This window comes from Stomoxys calcitrans, chromosome 1 (assembly GCF_963082655.1).
Source record: "Stomoxys calcitrans chromosome 1, idStoCalc2.1, whole genome shotgun sequence".
In the NCBI taxonomy this organism is placed as follows: Eukaryota; Metazoa; Arthropoda; class Insecta; order Diptera; family Muscidae; genus Stomoxys; species Stomoxys calcitrans.
The window spans coordinates 188,149,810-188,166,929 of record NC_081552.1 but is presented as its reverse complement, the minus strand read 5'-3'; the positions used below and the strand labels follow the sequence as shown (position 1 = coordinate 188,166,929).

The window sequence follows — 17,120 nt, the reverse complement described above, 5'->3', positions numbered from 1 at the left end:
TTGGCAAAATCGGAAAATAAACGTTTTATGTGTCTAAGAAATTAAATCGAGAGATCGGTCTATATGGCAGCTATGTCCAAATCTGGACCGATATGGGCCAAATTGCAGAGGGGCCTAACACAACTCACTGTCTCAAATTTCAGCGAAATCGCATAATAAATGTGGCTTTTAAGGGCCTAAGACACTAAATCGGTAGATCGGTCTATATGGGGCTATATCAACATATAGTCCGATATAGCCCATATTCGACCTTAATGGACAAAACAATTTATGGACAAAACAATTTATGGACAAAACAATTTAGCTCAATATCTCTATTTTTAAAGACTGTAGCATGATTTCAACAGACAGACGGACGGATATGGCTAAATCGTCTTAGATTTTTACGATGATCAAGAAAATATATCCTTTATTGGGTCGGAAATGGTGGTAGGAATAAAAAGTTTAGTAAAGATTGTCCTGTTCTACTAAAAGTTGAACGCTTCACAACTTAAAATTTCCGAAAAAAAACTAAATTACGAATTCTGATGAAAATTTTACAGAAAATTTAAAAAAATTATTTAAAACAAGTAAAAGCGTGCTATGTTCGGCCGTGCCGAATCTTATATACCCTCCACCACAGATAGCATTTCTCGAGTTTTTTTTCCGATATCTCCTTTTAGGCAAACAAAGGATAAAAGAAAATAATTGATTTAATATTGGAGTTATAGTCCGATTCGGACCATAATTGAATTGAATTGGCCATACATAGCACAGTTGTTGGGAGTCGTATCGAAACACGTTGTGAAAATTTTCAACCAAATCGGATAGCAATTGCGCGCTCTAGACGCTCAAGAAGTCAAGACGCCAGATAGGTTTATATGATAGCTATATCAGGTTATGGACCGATTTTAAACATACTCAGCACAGTTGTTGGACGTCATAATAAAGCACCTATTGCAAAATTGCAGCCCAATCGGATAAGAATTGTGCCCTCTAGTGGCTCAAGAAGTCAAGATCAAGATCGGTTTATATGGCAGATATATCAAAACAAGGAGCGATATAGCCAATTTACAATCCCAACTGTCCTACACTAATAGGAAGTATTTGTGCAAAACTTCAAGCGCCTAGCTTTACTCCTTCAAAAGTTAGCGTGCTTTCGAAAGACAGACAGACGGACGGACATGGCTAGTTCGACTTAAAATGTCATGACGATCAAGAATATATATATACTTTATGGGGTCTTAGATAAATATTTTGAGGAGTTGCAAATAGAATGACGAAATTAGTATACCCCCATCCTATAGTGGAGGGTATAAAAAGGATGTCGAAGGGCAAAACACAACTCAATGTTCCAAATTTCAGAGAAATTGGACAATATACAGGCAATTTTTTGGCCCAAGACATTAAATCGGCAGATCGGTCTATATGGCAGCTATATCCAACTGTGGACCGATCAGGGCCACATTGAAGAAAGATGTCGAAGGGCCTAACACAACTCACTGGCCGAAATTTTGGCAAAATTGGAAAATAAATGCGCATTTTATGGGCCCAAGAAATTAAATCGAGAGACCGGTTTATATGGCAGCTATATGTAAATCTGCACCGATATGGGCGAATTACACCAACACAACTCACTATCCCGAATTTCAGCAAAATCGGATAATAAATGTGTGTGGGCCTAAGACCCTAAATCGGCAAATAGGTCTGTATGGGGGCTATATCAAGATATAGTCCGATATAGCCCCGCTTATGGAAAAAAGAATCCTTGCAAAATTTCAGCACAATATCCCTATTTTTGAAGACTGTAGCGTGATTTCAACGGACAGACGGACGGACATGGCCAGATCGTCTTAGATTTTTACGACAAACAAGAATTTCGATATTTCGATGTGTTGCATCTTCGGTGATGGGTATAAAAAGTTTAATAAAAATTGTCCTTCTCTACTAAAAGATGAACGCTTCGCAACTTAACGTTTCCGAAATGAAAACTTAATTGCGAATTTTGACGAAAATTTTACAGAAAATTCAAAAAAATTTTTTGAAAAAAGACTTAGTTTAAATTGAAAATTTTTTTTTTAAAGGATTAAAACGGAGTAAAATAATTGAAAATTAAAAAGAAAATTACTCCACTTACAATTTTTCCACAAAGATTGACTTTGATGAGCTATAACTAAGCACCTGAAAGTCATAGCACCTTTTGCAAACATTCATAGGCTGAACACATCGTTATCGTATGCCGTTTAAATAATTCAATTATCTTATTTGGTTCAAAAGAAAATAATAAAAATTCAATTACCTTATTTGGTTAAACCGTGCCACTGTGCGACGTTATCCGTAACCGATCGTCATTATATTGCGTATTTCGCTTATTGGACTCAAAAGGAAAAAAATGAGGAATTTGTTTTTCTCTCCTTGCAAAAAAAGTCTCCCATATATTATGTTACATTTATTATGTTACAGACCGTTTATTATGTTACAGACCGATTTCAACCTTATTCGTCGCAGTTGTTGGAAACCATAACAAAACACTTCATGCAAAATTTCAGCCAAATCAGATAAGAATTGCGCCCTATAGTGACTCAAGAAGTCAAGATCGGTTTATATTGTAGCTATATATCGAAATATGGACCGATATGGCCCACTTACAATCCCAACTGACCTACACTAAGAAGTGTTTGTGCAAAATTTTAAGTGGGTAGCTTTTATCTTCGTAGGTAAGCGTGCTTCGACAGACAGACAGACAGACGCACGGATATTGGGGTCGTTGGGGATTGCAAATGGGCATATCGGTTTAGATTTGGATTTAGCTCCCATATAAACCGATGTCCCGATTTGACTTCTTGAGCTCATGGAAGCTACAATTTTTGTCCGATTTGACTGAAATTTCGCATATAGTGCTCTGCTACGACTCTCAATAACTGCGCCAAGTACTGTCCAATTCGGTCTATAACTAGCTCCCATATTTTTGCATTTTTTTTTTCGATTTTCTCCGACTGTGCGTCATGAAAATCAAGAATATACGTTATGGGGTCTTAAATTTAAATTTCGAGTTGTCACAAACGGAATGACGAAATTAGTACATCCCCATCCTACAGTGGAGGATATAACTAAGATATCCGCACAGTATGATCTAATCGGACCATAAATAATGTTTTGGCAAGCAATACAAAGTTATGCTCTTGTTTGAAGACAAATGTTACCGCCAAAGAGTCAACTCCTCGATTCAGGAATAGACCCAGTAGCGCCTAAAATTTTTCATAAAACAAACATAAAGAAGCCACATTTAGAACGGTCGTTAGAAGTCATAATTGAACACTATGCTCAAAATTTTATTTTAATCTGATAAAAATCACGACTTTTAGGGGTTAAAGATGTCAAATCTGGATATCGGTTTAGGTAGGAGGTATATCAGGTTATATACCGATTAGGACCATGCTAATCACGACTACTGAAAGTCATAACAGAACACTGTGTTTGCACACAATGCCATCCCAAGCGGAGAACATGTTGCAAGTCGTTAGGAAAGGTTGAAAAGAGGGTGCAGATATTAATCCGCCCCACGCCACCATGGACATACACCTAAGCCAGTAATCGGCTTGTTGTGCGCTCTAAAAACTATAAAGTAACCTCTAAAAAGAAAATTTTAAGTTAGGAATTCCGTGCTACTTAAGAAATCCTTAATTGGTTTCAATACCACTCCCATAAGTTGGTTCATGTCTGGTATTATATCTCCACCTAAGTGCCGGTATCGGTTAAACGCGAAAGCCGGACAGTGACAAAGGAAATGCTCCAACGTCTCATCACCTTCCCCGCATGCCCTACATATGCTATCACCTGCCGCACCGCTCGTAGTCCTATGTGTCCCGTTATGATACCAATAGCTATACTGAACTCCTTCTTACTTCCTTTCAGTAATAGCCTCGTCTTCTCACGATCCGGATCCGCCCATAGGATTTTCGCCGTCCTACCGACCGATTCGCTGTTCGACAATGTTGCATGCGCATTCGTCGCCCACTCATTTAACTCGGACTGCGTCGACCCGAAAAGCTTCTGGTTAACCAAGTTTATTGAAAACGCCAAATCGTCTGCCCTTTCATTTCCCCTTACTCCGTTATGGCCGGCACCCAAACGATGCGGATTTTCCCATCCTCAGAGATGGCGTTATTCTCCTTCTTACACTGAAAGATTGTTCGTGACCTTACCGTCCTGGTTGTTATTGTCCATATGGCAATTTTGCTGTCGGTAAAGATGTTCACACTCGACGTCCTCGCGTTAGCCTCACACCACTTCACGCATTCCGTTATCGCCCGGATCTCCGCCTGCAGGACCGTATTATGGTCAGGCAGTCTAAAACAGATCTCAGTCCCTGGGTTCTCAATGTAAACCCCCAGACCCACTCTATCCTCTAGCTTTGATTCATCCGTGTAACATGATCTTCCAAATGGCAATACTAAGGTTCCGTCAATCCAAGACTGTGCCGATGGCAGCAGTGCCTCGCAATCGACTTCAAGGTTCATCTCAGGTATTCGATCGGAAACCTCTTCCCTTCCTTTCAGATTTCCTATCGCCGTCTCGATTATACCGCGATGGTATGAGCTGCTCCCATCGCCTTAAATCTTATGGTAGGAGTGGCTGCCTCACACTTAATCTGTATGTCAATGGGTCGGATATCTAGAATATTCTCCAGTGCCCTAGTGGGCGTGGTCCTAATGGCTCCGCCTATGCCAAGACAACATGTTTTCTGAACCTATTGTATGGTCCTTATGATGCACTTTTTCTCCATAGCAGTCCACCAAACTACTGAGGCGTAATTAAGTATTGGTCTTATCACGCTCCTGTAGAGCCAGTGGACTATCCTCGGATTTAGGCCCCATTTCGAGCCTACGGCCCGTCTACATAGTGGCCAAGGCATTAAGTGTGGTTGTGCCATAGTTTGAATACCCGCCACCTCAGGTACATATATTAGCCGCATTTCCCAAAATCGGATAATCGAAATCGAGCATAGATCTTGGACCTTAGTTGATATAATTGCTAGCTATGTTCAAATATTGACCGATCCGAATCAAATTTGTCATGAGTATTGATTGAGTCCTAATAAAACTCTTTGTGCTGAATTTCAACCAAAACCAGCAATAACTGCAGCATTTATGAGTCTTAGGCCATTTATTTGGATATCAGTTCATATGGGGATATAGTGCGACATAGTCCATTTTCGAATTTACCTTAACTATGGACAAAAGAAAAAAACAAAAGAATATGAGCAAAGTTTTTGCTCAATATCTCTATTTTTTTAAGACTGCAGCGCGATTAAAAAAGATTGATGGACGGACATGGCTTTATATTTGGATAAAGCTCCCATAAAGATGTTCGTCCGACATGGACTAATATTGCAATAATGTGGTCTTTACTTTAGTGATTCACATGAATTTTGTCTGAAAGGGTTTTCTTATGAATCCAAATGCCAAGCATTGCTGTTGAATATCAAAGAAACCGCTTCATATTCGGATATAACTCCCATGTATCTGTATTAACTGATTTTTACTTATAGAGCTTTTATCAGCATATCTCTTATCAGATTTTCTCTAAATTTTTAGCAAAGTTTTTATATCATCATCATAGGATTCCGTTTGCAACACATCGAAATATCGATTTCCGACCTTACAAAGTATATAGATTTCTGATAGGCGTAAAATTCTAAGACGATTTTAAGATGGTTTCAAGAACCTTTGCTAATGTAGCTAGGAACAGTTTGATGATGGCAGTTGTCGACAAGGGAGAAGAACATCATTTTCATCATAAGGGAATTTGAGTTTCTAGACATCAACTCTACCGTAAGAAAGTTTGTTAGAAACTTACATACTAAAAAATGCATTACGGCAGGCTTGGGATTTGTGGATCTAAAAAGATGGGTCAAGGAGGTGTACTGTCTCCTGTACTGACTCCTGTACAGCCATTAACAATATATTATTGTCTCTGGAAGAAAAAGGTGTAAAAGTGGTAGCCTATACTGATGACATGGCAACTGCGGTTAGGGGAAAGTTTCCCAGCACTATAAGAGATATACTTCAGGAAGCTCTAAGACAGAAGTAGTTCTTTTCAGCAGAAGATACAAGCTGCCTACAGTGGCACCTGTCTCCTTGGGAGGAAGGAATGTCCTATTGACAGAAAGCGCAAAATACATGGGTGTTTTGCTGGTCAGGAAATTTAACTTCAAATCCAACATTTTGGGAAGGGCAAAAAACACCTGCAAGAGAGCCATTAGCAAAAGTTGGGGATTTAGACCGAGTGTCATATATTGGGTATATACTGCACTGTCAGACCCATAATGCTATATGATGTTATGGTCTGGTGGACGGCGCTTCAAAAGTCCACCTACTGTTCATTACTCAGACGGATCCAAAGGATGACTTGTTTGTTCATCACAGCCGCACTGAGGACAACATCATCTAATGCACTCAGTTTAATGCTACACCTACGGCCTGTAGACATTGTGGCTAGACAAATTGCAGCGACCACTGCCGTGAGGCTAAGGGAGCTTTCTCTTTGGTCATGTGGCAGCTGCGGACGGTGTTATCCTTGATACAATGTTCGATGTTCCAGGCAGTTTGGCTTATACCCTACCTGAGCCGCTTTTTGATAAAAAGTACTGTACCACTATTCCTGATAGAACCGATAAGAACTACTATAGCCCTGCTAAAAGAAGTTACAAAGACCTCTATGCGGATGGTTCCAAACTAGATGACTAGGTGGACTTTGGGGTGTACTCTAAAGATCTAGAACTGATCATATCGGAAAGGTTACCCGACCACTGCAGTGTGTAGCAAGGAAATGGTGAAATGGCTAAGATATAATGTCATTTCGACGATTGGCATAAATATCTTCTCAGACAGCCATTAAATCCCTGGAGAACGTATTTCTGAACACAAAAACCACCCTCGACTGTCGCAGATTTCTGAACGAGATGGCTGAACAGTTCCAAATTCAACTGTTCTGGGTGCCGGGCCACAGAGATTTCCCGGCGAATTGCACAGTAGACAAGCTTACGAGACTAGGAACTGCCCTACACATTCCAGGTGAACTGGATACTGTGGATATGCCTCTGGCAACATGAAAGCTAAGTTTTCAGGACCAGATCCGAAGGACAACGAATGATAGATTGTCACAAAGAGGGGGCAGTCAGCATTCCAAAACTATGTGGCCTAATCTAGACTTGAAGAGGTCTACCGTTTTGTTATCATTGGCTAGAACAGACGTCTCTGCCATTGTGTTTGTCATGACAGCAATGATTTTGCAGAAGCTGTGAGGACATCGAAGAGGAAGAGACTATAGAACTCCTTCTGTGTGTGTGCGCCGCACGAGCGGTCAGAAGGACTTCCACTTTAGGTTTTCATTTTTTCGTTCATTCGCAAGTTATTTGGCTTTTTAAAGCTATCTGGATGGTTCAACGGTAGGAACTAGAAGGCAACTTACTTCGTCTGTTCCTGTGGTATCACAATGGACTAAAACGCCTGAGTGATTCTGATGGTAGATTGCCACTTAAACCTAATTTAACCTAACGATGTCCGTGTGTCTGTCCGTCCATCAGTTGCAATCACGCTGAAAATTTGCACAGACTCGTATTTCTTTCATATGAAGGTTATATTCTTGAATGGACCATATCGAGTTATATTTGGATATAGCTGCCATAAGACCCGATTTAGTGTTCTCCATCAAAGCCGCAATTATTACCCTATTTCAATTAAATTTTAAATGGTGAGTTGTTCTAAGCCTTCCGACATCCGACCCAAATATAGTTCAGATCGGACTTTATTTAGATATAACTGCCATATAGACCGACATTCGACCGAAATATGGTTCAGATCAGAGTATATTTAGATATAGCTGCCATATCTTCCGATTAGGTGTCCGAAGCCCATAAATGCTGCATTTATTAGCCGATTTCGCTGGAAACTGACACAGTTACTTGTTTTAAGCCTCCCGTCGTCCGACCAGCAAATGGTCCAGATGCGACTATATTTAGATATTGCTGCCATAAAGACCGATCTTCCAATTTAGGGTCTTAATCCCATAAAAAGCGGATTTGTTGCCCAATTTCGCTGAAACTGTGCCTTGTATAAGAGTTCTCGGGACCTCAACCAAATATGATCCAGACCAAAAAGGATGGTTAATTTATCCATGGTAGTGGGTATACAAAGTTCGGCACGGCCGATTGATTTTATTTATGATTTCATCTTTTTAGGCCTTTGCTAACGCATTTATCAACCAATCTTCTCAAAATTTAGCACAACGAATTCTTCTATGACTCACATAATATGTTCGGATTTTGGCCAAAATTCTTCATTTTCGACGACTTTTGGCTTGGCCCGACTTGGGCCCATCCTTACTTCTGTTTCATTGACATGCATTTGTTTGCAATTAATTTCATTGCACAATCTCTTCCTTTTACAGCTTGTGCGGCAGTTTATGAAGACTGCGAGGTTCCCCCGCCAATCAAAAATGCCAATATTCAAATCAAGAGTGAGGAGGATGTTATTCGAGCCATCTATATATGCCAAAGTGGTTTCGAGTTACAAGGCCCTCAAGAGCTAGTCTGTGATTTGGATACTGACGAATGGAATAGTGATCCTCCAAGCTGTGTAAGAACGGCGGCTTCAAATGATGTGGACGATTCTGGGACGGAGGCTTCAAAACAAAAGCAACAACAAAAGCAAAATATACCCGAAGATCGAATGGTATCGCCAGCATTGGCCACTACCCTAGACATGAGCTGTGTTCAGGCCAAAGTTAAGGCACCAGAGATTCGTCATGGTATAGTTGAGAAATATGAAAGGCGCCGCAAGGGAGACAAGGTGTTTCTGGTGGCCTTGTACGCTTGCAATGATAACTTTGATTTTGAAGATCCAGATATCACCACCCTATACTGCAGCAATCGTGCCTGGGTAGGGGATTTACCCAATTGCATGGCCTTAAGTGAATACAGCGATGAGGAAGAGGATGGTAAGTAGAGTGTACATAGGCGTAAATTATAGGAAAACCCATATTGTTTTTCATTGGATATATGCATATAGGAAATTACGAATACGAAGAAGTTGAGGAAGAAGAAGAAGAGGATGTTGGAGGTGAAGAAGTGGACGAGGAAGAAGAAGTTGAACGCAGACGCATCAATTATGTTGCCCCTCCTCCTCCACCAGCACCTCCTTCTCAGCCACCCACCCAAACTCAGGGTGAAGATTTCCAAGAGTTAAGCAACGAAATTGAACCAGTCGCTGCTCAAAGACATGATCAAGAAATGGTGCGAAAAGTCGAAGTAAACGAGGCCGAAAGAGTTGCCAACTCGAATGATGTCAATAATGCTGTGGAGGAGGAAACAACCCCAGATCCTTATACACCACGCGTTTTGGATAACAACTGTGGCAGTGACAACGGTGGATGTGATCAGAAATGTGAACGCGTTATGTTTCCAGGAGAGAATCAGCCACGCATACAATGCTCTTGTGGTGAAGGTTTCAGCTTGGATCCTTATGACTACTCAACATGTCATGGTAAGTAGGAGCAAAAATGAAAGCTATAGACAAATTACCTAACCATTTGAGAATGGTGATGGTGATTTTGGATGAACTCTACTTTGAAAGAAGAAATTGAATCAATTTTTAAATGAGATTCCACGCAGGTTATTCGTCTATCAATTTTTAAATGGGATTCCAAGCAGGTTATTCGTCCAGCAATTTTTAAATGGGATTCCAAGCAGATTATTCGTTCAGCTATGGTTAGGTTGGATGAGAGTTGCAGTATATTTTCTAAACAGATTCGTACCATTTTAGTCCATTCCCACACTGGTGGAAATCGAACCCACGACTCCCGCACTGTGTTTAAGGGAAACATCTTCATCGTATTATCTAAAAACTAAGTCGGGCATTGTCAGCAGTCATGTTTCCGCCTTTTAGCCTTCTAAATGCAAGCCCTACATATCTATTCATTTGGTGTATCTTTTGACAAATGCCGAGGGTATGTTTCAGTGCCTCATCTAATTGCCGTATTTTAGGGATTCTTGGACCAATAAGTCAATACGACGAGACGTTTATCCCCGTTTATATGGGGAGGGTGTTGAATCATGACTCGTTGTATATATTAAATTCAAGGTGGCATGGCGCCCATATATATTTATCCTCCCATTTATCACGTACGCGTTTCTTCCACCTTTACAGCGAAAGAAAAATTAATGCCGTAAGGCATCAATGGAATTGGTAGTGATGCAATACCGTGAATTAATATCAAAACAATACCCTCTGCATTACCGTAATGCATTGCATCATCCATACAATACGGTATAGATTTGGAATAAGCTCACTATCAATGCCGTTAGAATTAATTTTTCGTTCTGTGCAGTCCAGGAAGGTTATCAATCTGGCCGTGCTAGATACAATGGTTTTTACAGCCACTGACTTTGACTTTCCTTGGCGGTCCGAAATCAAAATGGATAAGCAAAAAAAGTTTGCCAAGATCACTTACAAGAAAAGGTATTTCCCCTAATTGTCGTCCAGCAAATAGTCGAATTTGCAGAATTCCTTTATCCAATGCACAACCTTTTACAGTTCTTTTTCCACAGAGGGCCCATTGCTTACATCTCATCGATTCGCCGGATGTACTAGCCTTTATTGATAGAAAAATTGATACCAAACGTGGTTATTTCCAAGTCATAAGGTAATGATAGTGAAGCAATGAAAACAATACATCTTGGTTTGGATAAAATAGAAAACGATAAGTACCGTTTGGTTTTAGATTCATTACCACACAGGTATTGGCTTTTATACCAAGCTGAGATTGTTTTGATGCCAATCTCGTTATCACTTGAACATACCAACCCGCAATTAATTGAAAAAAATACCATAGAAAATAATTTGTGTTACCTTTCGCTTGTCTATGGTAAAATAATTACGAACAAGTAAAAATGTGCGAGGTTCGGCCGAGCCGAATATTATTTACCCTCCACCATGAACCGCATGTTACAATTTCTTTGAATAACTTTTTCAAATATATAAGAGCTAAATCAAGTTTTAAGTCTTAAAAAATACAACCTTAAAAATTTCAGCCAAAGCGGATAAGAATTGCGTCCACTATGAGCCTCTTGTGGACGCAATTCTTATCCGCTTTGGCTGAAATTTTTAAGGTTGTATTTTTTAAGAAGTAAAATCGAGAGATCGGTTACTATGGCAGCTATATCAGGTTATGGACTATATCATAACGAAATATAACGTGTACAATTTCATATAACTCGTATAACAAATACGTCCACTAGAGGCTCAAGAAATCGTATCGAGAGATTGTATTATATGACAGCTATGTCAGGTTATGAACCAAATTAGACCATACCCGTTGAAAGTCATAACGAAACATCTCGTGCACAATTTCAGCCCAATCGGATAAGAGTTGCGCCCACTAGACTCTCAAGAAGTGCAACTGGTAACAAAACACCACGTGCACATATTAGTACACTCAGATAAGAATTGCGTTCACTAGAGACTCAGGAAATCAAATCTGAAGATTAGTTTATATGGCGGGTATATCAGATTATAAACAGAAATATACCACACCTTGCAAGTCATAGCGAGACACCACGTGCACAATTTCAGCCCATTCGAATAAGAATTGCGCCCAATAGAGCCTCAAAAAGTACAATCGAGAGATCGGTTACTATGGCACCTATATTAGGTTAAAGACCAATTTACACCATAACTGCCACAGTTGTTGAAAGTTACAACATTATACTACGTGGCACATTTCAACTAATTTAAATGAGAATTGTGCTCTCTAGAGACTCAAGAAGACAAAACGGAAGATCGGTTTATATGACAGCTATATTAAAACATGGACCAATTTGAACGGTGGTTTTCCCCTCCTAATGCTGGCAACATTTGTGAGGTACTGTGCCATGTAAAACTTCTCTCCAAAGACGTGTCGCACTGCGGCACGCCGTTCGGACTCGGCTATAAAAAGGAGGCCCTTATCAATGAGCTTAAATTTGAATTGGACTGCACTCATTGATATGTGAGAAGTTTAATCCTGTTCCTTAGTGGATGTTCATGTTCCAACTGTCCAACAACAACACCAATACGAAGTATTTGTGAAGTTAAATTTGAAGCTTTACACCTTCGAAAGCAAGCCTTTACACGACTTTTAAAATTATACCCACAACAGAAGGATATGGGTATATTTTTTTTGTCATTCCATTTGCAATACATCGAAATATCCATTTCCGACCCTATAAGGTATATTTATTCTTAATCGTCGTAAAAATCTAAGACGACAAGCCATGGCCGTCCGTCCGTCTGTCTGTCCGTCTGCTGAAACCACGCTACAGTTTTAAAAATAAAGATATTGAGCTGAAACTGTGCACAGTTTTTTTTTGTCCATAGGTAGGTTAACTTCGAAGATGGGCTATAACTGACTTTATATCGATATAGCCCCCATATAGACCGATCCACCGATTTAGGGTCTTAGGCCCATAATAGCCACATTTACTATCCGTTTTTGCTGAAATATGAGACAGTGAGTTAGGTTATGCCAGTCGACATCCTTCTTCAATTTAGCCCAGATCGGTCCAGATTCGTATGTAGCTGCCATATAGACCGATCTCTCGCTTTAAGGTATTGGGCCCACAAAGGACGCATTTATTGTCCGATGTCGCCAAAATTCAGGCAAGTGAGTTGTGTTAGGCCCTTCAACATTCTTCTTCAATTAAGCTCAAATCGGCTCAGATTTGAATATAGCTGCCATATAGACCGGCCTCTCGACTTAAGCTTTTGGATCCATAAAAGAGGCATTTATTGTCTTATTTCGCCGAAATTTGGGACAGTGAGTTGTCCTAGACCTTTCCACATTCTTCTTTAATTTGGCTCAGATCGGTTTAGATTTGGATATAGCTGGCATACAGACCGATCTCTCGATTTAAGGTTTTGGGCCCGCAAAAGGCGCATTTATTGTTCGATGTCGCCGAAATTCAGGAGAGTGCGTTGTGTTAGGCCCTTTGATATTCTTCTTCAAGTTAGGTCAGATCGGTCCAGATTTGAATATAGCTGCCATATAGACCGATCTCTTGATTTAAGGTTTTCGGCCCATAAAAGGGGCATTTATTGTTCGATGTCGCCGAAATTCGACATCCCTCTTCAATTTGGCCCAGATCGGTTCAGATTTGGATATAGCTGCCATATAAACTGATTTCTCGATTTAAAGTCTTGGCCCCATAAACGGCACTTTAATAATCCGATTTCGCTGAAATTTTTATTTTTTTTTTTATGTAAGGCTTTTCGACATCCGCGTCGTGTATGGTTCAGATCGGCCTATATTTGGATATGGCTACCATAATTGAACAATGTCTTGTACGTATTAGACCACTAAATATCCGTGTCGAATTTCGTCCAAATCGGACCATATTTCTTTATAGCTGCTATGAGGGCATAAATTATCATTTTTCACCAGGTTATGACCCGAGGTGGTGGGTATCCAAGGTTCGGCCCGGTCGAACTTAACACCTTTTTACTTGTTTTCAATTTCAATAGGCTTAATCTCTAGGCCGAAAAACATGCATGTACCAAATTTTAAGACGATCGGATAATAACTGCGACCTGTAGTTTGTACACAAATTAACATGGACAGACAGACAGGCGGACATAGCTAAATCGAGTCAGTGATTCTGAGACGATCGGTATACTTATCAATGAGTCTATCTCTCTTCCTTCTGGGTGTTACAATTAAATGCACTATGTTATAATACCCTGTACCGCAGTTGTGGTGTAGGGTATAATTATGAAAGTTGGGAACTACAAGAACACCAACTTTATCTATCCGACACCGCCGTAAACGAAAGAAACAATAGAAGTTTTGATATAAAACGAAGGGTAGTATTGCCTAACAGATGCCTCATTGGATTGAGGAAACAGTTCAGGACCAAAGCTACCTGCCTACAGACGAAAGTCAAACAATGCAATACCCTAATACTACCCGTGCTGTTGTGGGGCTCCGAAAGGTGATGAAAAGCAAGTGATGTAGTACTTGGAGTATTTAAAAGAAAGATCCTTCGTAAAAATAATAATCAATCAGCGTTAATAGAGTATTAGGCGTGGCACAATGGGATGGACACGAAAAAACCAAAAATATGCCATTTGAGAACGGATAGAGACAACTTTTTGAAATGGTTAGAGCTGAAAAGTTATCATGTGCAATTAACATGTGCCCTAAGTGTTCTGGGTGCCTCCTGGCAAGGCCCTAAAGTTGGTCACTTCGGTTTGAAGAAACGTTTATGCTGCCAAATCTGCTTTTGTGGCCCGATGTCTAATTTTTTTTTTTGTGGATATTACCCAAAATTCCTACACTATAAAAAATCCGCCTAAGGTCTGCAATATCTCGTCTTGTTTTGTGAATATTCGAATTTATTTTTTGAAATTTTGGCGTAGATTGGCCTCGTATTTTGCAATTTACGAAGACTTCTGTGCTTCTATTCTCATTTTGATGCATGACTTGGATTGCTAGCACAACTTACCAGGACTTTGCTGCAGTATGCGTCAACATCCGATGATTCATTTAGAAGTTATACAGTTTGGAAGTCAAATAATGTGAAATAAGTAAAAGCCTGCTAGGTTCGGCCAGACGGAACTTTGGATATCCCCACCTCGGGTATATATGTAAACCACCTTTCGTCATAATCCGGTCAAAAATTCATAACGCCCCCATAGCAGCTTTATCGAAATATGGTCGGATTTGGACAGAATTCGACACGGATATTGAGTGGTCTAATGGGTACAAGTTATTGTTCAGTTTTGAAGTACCAAATATTGGTCTTTTTGGTAGCCATATATAAATATAGACTGATCTGAACCATATAGGACAAGAATGTCGAAAAGCCTAGCATAAACCTCTGTGTCAAATTTCAGCGAAATAGGAGTATAGATGTGTCTTTTATGGGAACAAAACTTTAAATAGGGAGATGGGTCTATATGGCGGCTATATACAAATCTGAGCCGATGTGGCCCAAATTGAAAAGGGATGTCGAAGGACCTAACACAACCCACTGTCCTTTTTTTGAGGAACAACGGGCAATAAATGCGTCTTTTATGAGTCCCAAAACTTTAATCCAGAGATCGGTCTATATGGTAGCTATATCCAAATGTGGACCGATTCAAGCCAAATTGCAAAAAGTTGTCGGAGGACTTAACGCAACTCACTGTCCCGAATTTCTGCGAAATCGTGAAATCAATGCGTCTTTTATGGGTTCAAGACCCTAAATCGACAGATCGGTCTATATGGCAGCTATAGCCGAATCTGAACCGATCGCAACCAAATTGAAGAAAAACGTCGAGAGGCCTAACACAATTCAGTGTCCCAAATTTGAGCAAAATCGGATAATAAATGTGGCTTTTATGGGCCCAAGATCCCAAATCGGCGGATCGGTCTATATGACAGCTATATCAAAATCGTCAGCGATCTGGGCCAAATAGAAGGAGGACATCAAAGGGCTTAACACAACTCACTGTTCCAAATATCGGCGAAATCGGACAATAAATGCGCCTTTTACGGGCCCAAAACATTAAATCGACAGATCGGTCTATATGGCTGCTATATCCAAATCTAACCGATCTGTGCCAAATTGAAGAAGAATGTCGAGTGACCTAACGCAACGTACTGTCCCAAATTTCTGCGAAATCGGACAATAAATGCTCTTTTTATGAGTCCAAAACCTTGAATCGAGAGATTAGTCTGTGTGGCAGCTATATCCAAATCTAAACCGATCTGGGCCAAATTCAAGAAGAATGTCAAGTGACCTAACGCAACTCACTGTTCCAAATTTTGGGTCCAAGGCCCTAAATCGACAGATCGGTCTATATGGCAGCTATATGCGAATCTTTATCGATCTCAGCGAAATTTAAGAAGAAGTTCGAAGGGCCTAACACAACTCACTGTCCCAAATTTCAGCAAAATCGGATAGTAAATGTGGCTTTTATGGGCCTAAGATCCTAAATCGGTGGATCGGTCTATATGGGGGCTATATCAAGATATAGATCGATATTGCCCATCTTCACATGATCACATGAAGGTTTGGAGGATCGTTGACATTCTTTAATGTCATTAACATCAAACAAAATTTTTGGGATCAATAGCTCAACTTAATTGGAAAACAATTAAAAAAATTTCGCCTCTACAATTTCGTCCCCTAAAATTTTTAAGAGATCACATCATTGGGGAAACTACCACCGAAGGATTTTTCAAATAAATGAACACATGACAAAAAAAAATTGGCAAAAGAAAACTTTTCCAGTACAACCTCTTAATGTTTCCGCGAATTGAACTCTAACTTCTCGAGAATTTCAATAAAAGATTTACAAAAACTTATTTCTTTGGATTCAAGTGCCAGATCAGAGGATATCAGTCCTATAAGACTCTCGGATGGGTGTCTCAGCCGTCATCATTTTTGGTGTGATCCAAAAGTCCCACACATTAATATACATCACTTCTCCCCTCTTCCTCTGCAGATATAAATGAATGCGAAATCAATAATGGTGGCTGTGAGCAATTTTGCCAAAACTTACCGGGCTCCTTTAAATGCAACTGCGCAAGTGGTCTACAGATCAATACGTTAACAGGCAATACATGTATTGGTATGTTTCGAAATCATCAACGTTTCCTTCATTTCCACTTATGGGCAAATTCTTATTCAGTTTTTTATTCTATTTTTTTTTTTTTTTTTTTTTGGTTGCCCGGCTGTATTATCCTTTAATGGTCCACATGTCCACACCATCATTATCACCCCTGCCATTATCACTGTCATCTCAACGCTAATTGCCCACAATTTGGTTAACAACTTGGCCATTTTGTGCCGTGTTGTCTTCGCGCCAATTAGACATTGACGAATGCCTTTTGCGTAATGGCCATGGTCCGTGTCAGGACACCTGCCACAATCTTTGGGCTGGCTATCGTTGCAGCTGTGACAATTTGCCCGGCACCCACTTATCGTCGGACAATCACACGTGCCTTGATGCCGGTGAATGTGCCTTTAGTAATGGCGGTTGTTCGCACATTTGCCTGTCTTCCATAGGCCGGATATTTTGTTTGTGTCCACCAGGACATCGTATGGCCGGAAATCTTAA

At 40.1% G+C, this 17,120-nt stretch overlaps 2 protein-coding genes across 3 annotated transcripts in view; one reads left to right on the top strand and one right to left on the bottom strand.

Annotated features, from left to right (window-relative positions):
• LOC106090824 (sensory neuron membrane protein 2) overlaps positions 1-17,120 on the bottom strand; it is a 572,456-nt gene that overhangs the window by 407,952 nt on the left and 147,384 nt on the right. The gene's annotated exons all lie outside the window — the stretch shown is intronic.
• LOC106093646 (fibrillin-1) overlaps positions 1-17,120 on the top strand; it is a 30,286-nt gene that overhangs the window by 7,983 nt on the left and 5,183 nt on the right. The window contains exons 3-4 of the mRNA XM_059368063.1: positions 8,431-8,979; positions 9,051-9,524. Coding sequence (XP_059224046.1) covers positions 8,431-8,979; positions 9,051-9,524 — 1,023 coding nt within the window. The remainder of the gene's footprint in view (positions 1-8,430; positions 8,980-9,050; positions 9,525-17,120) is intronic.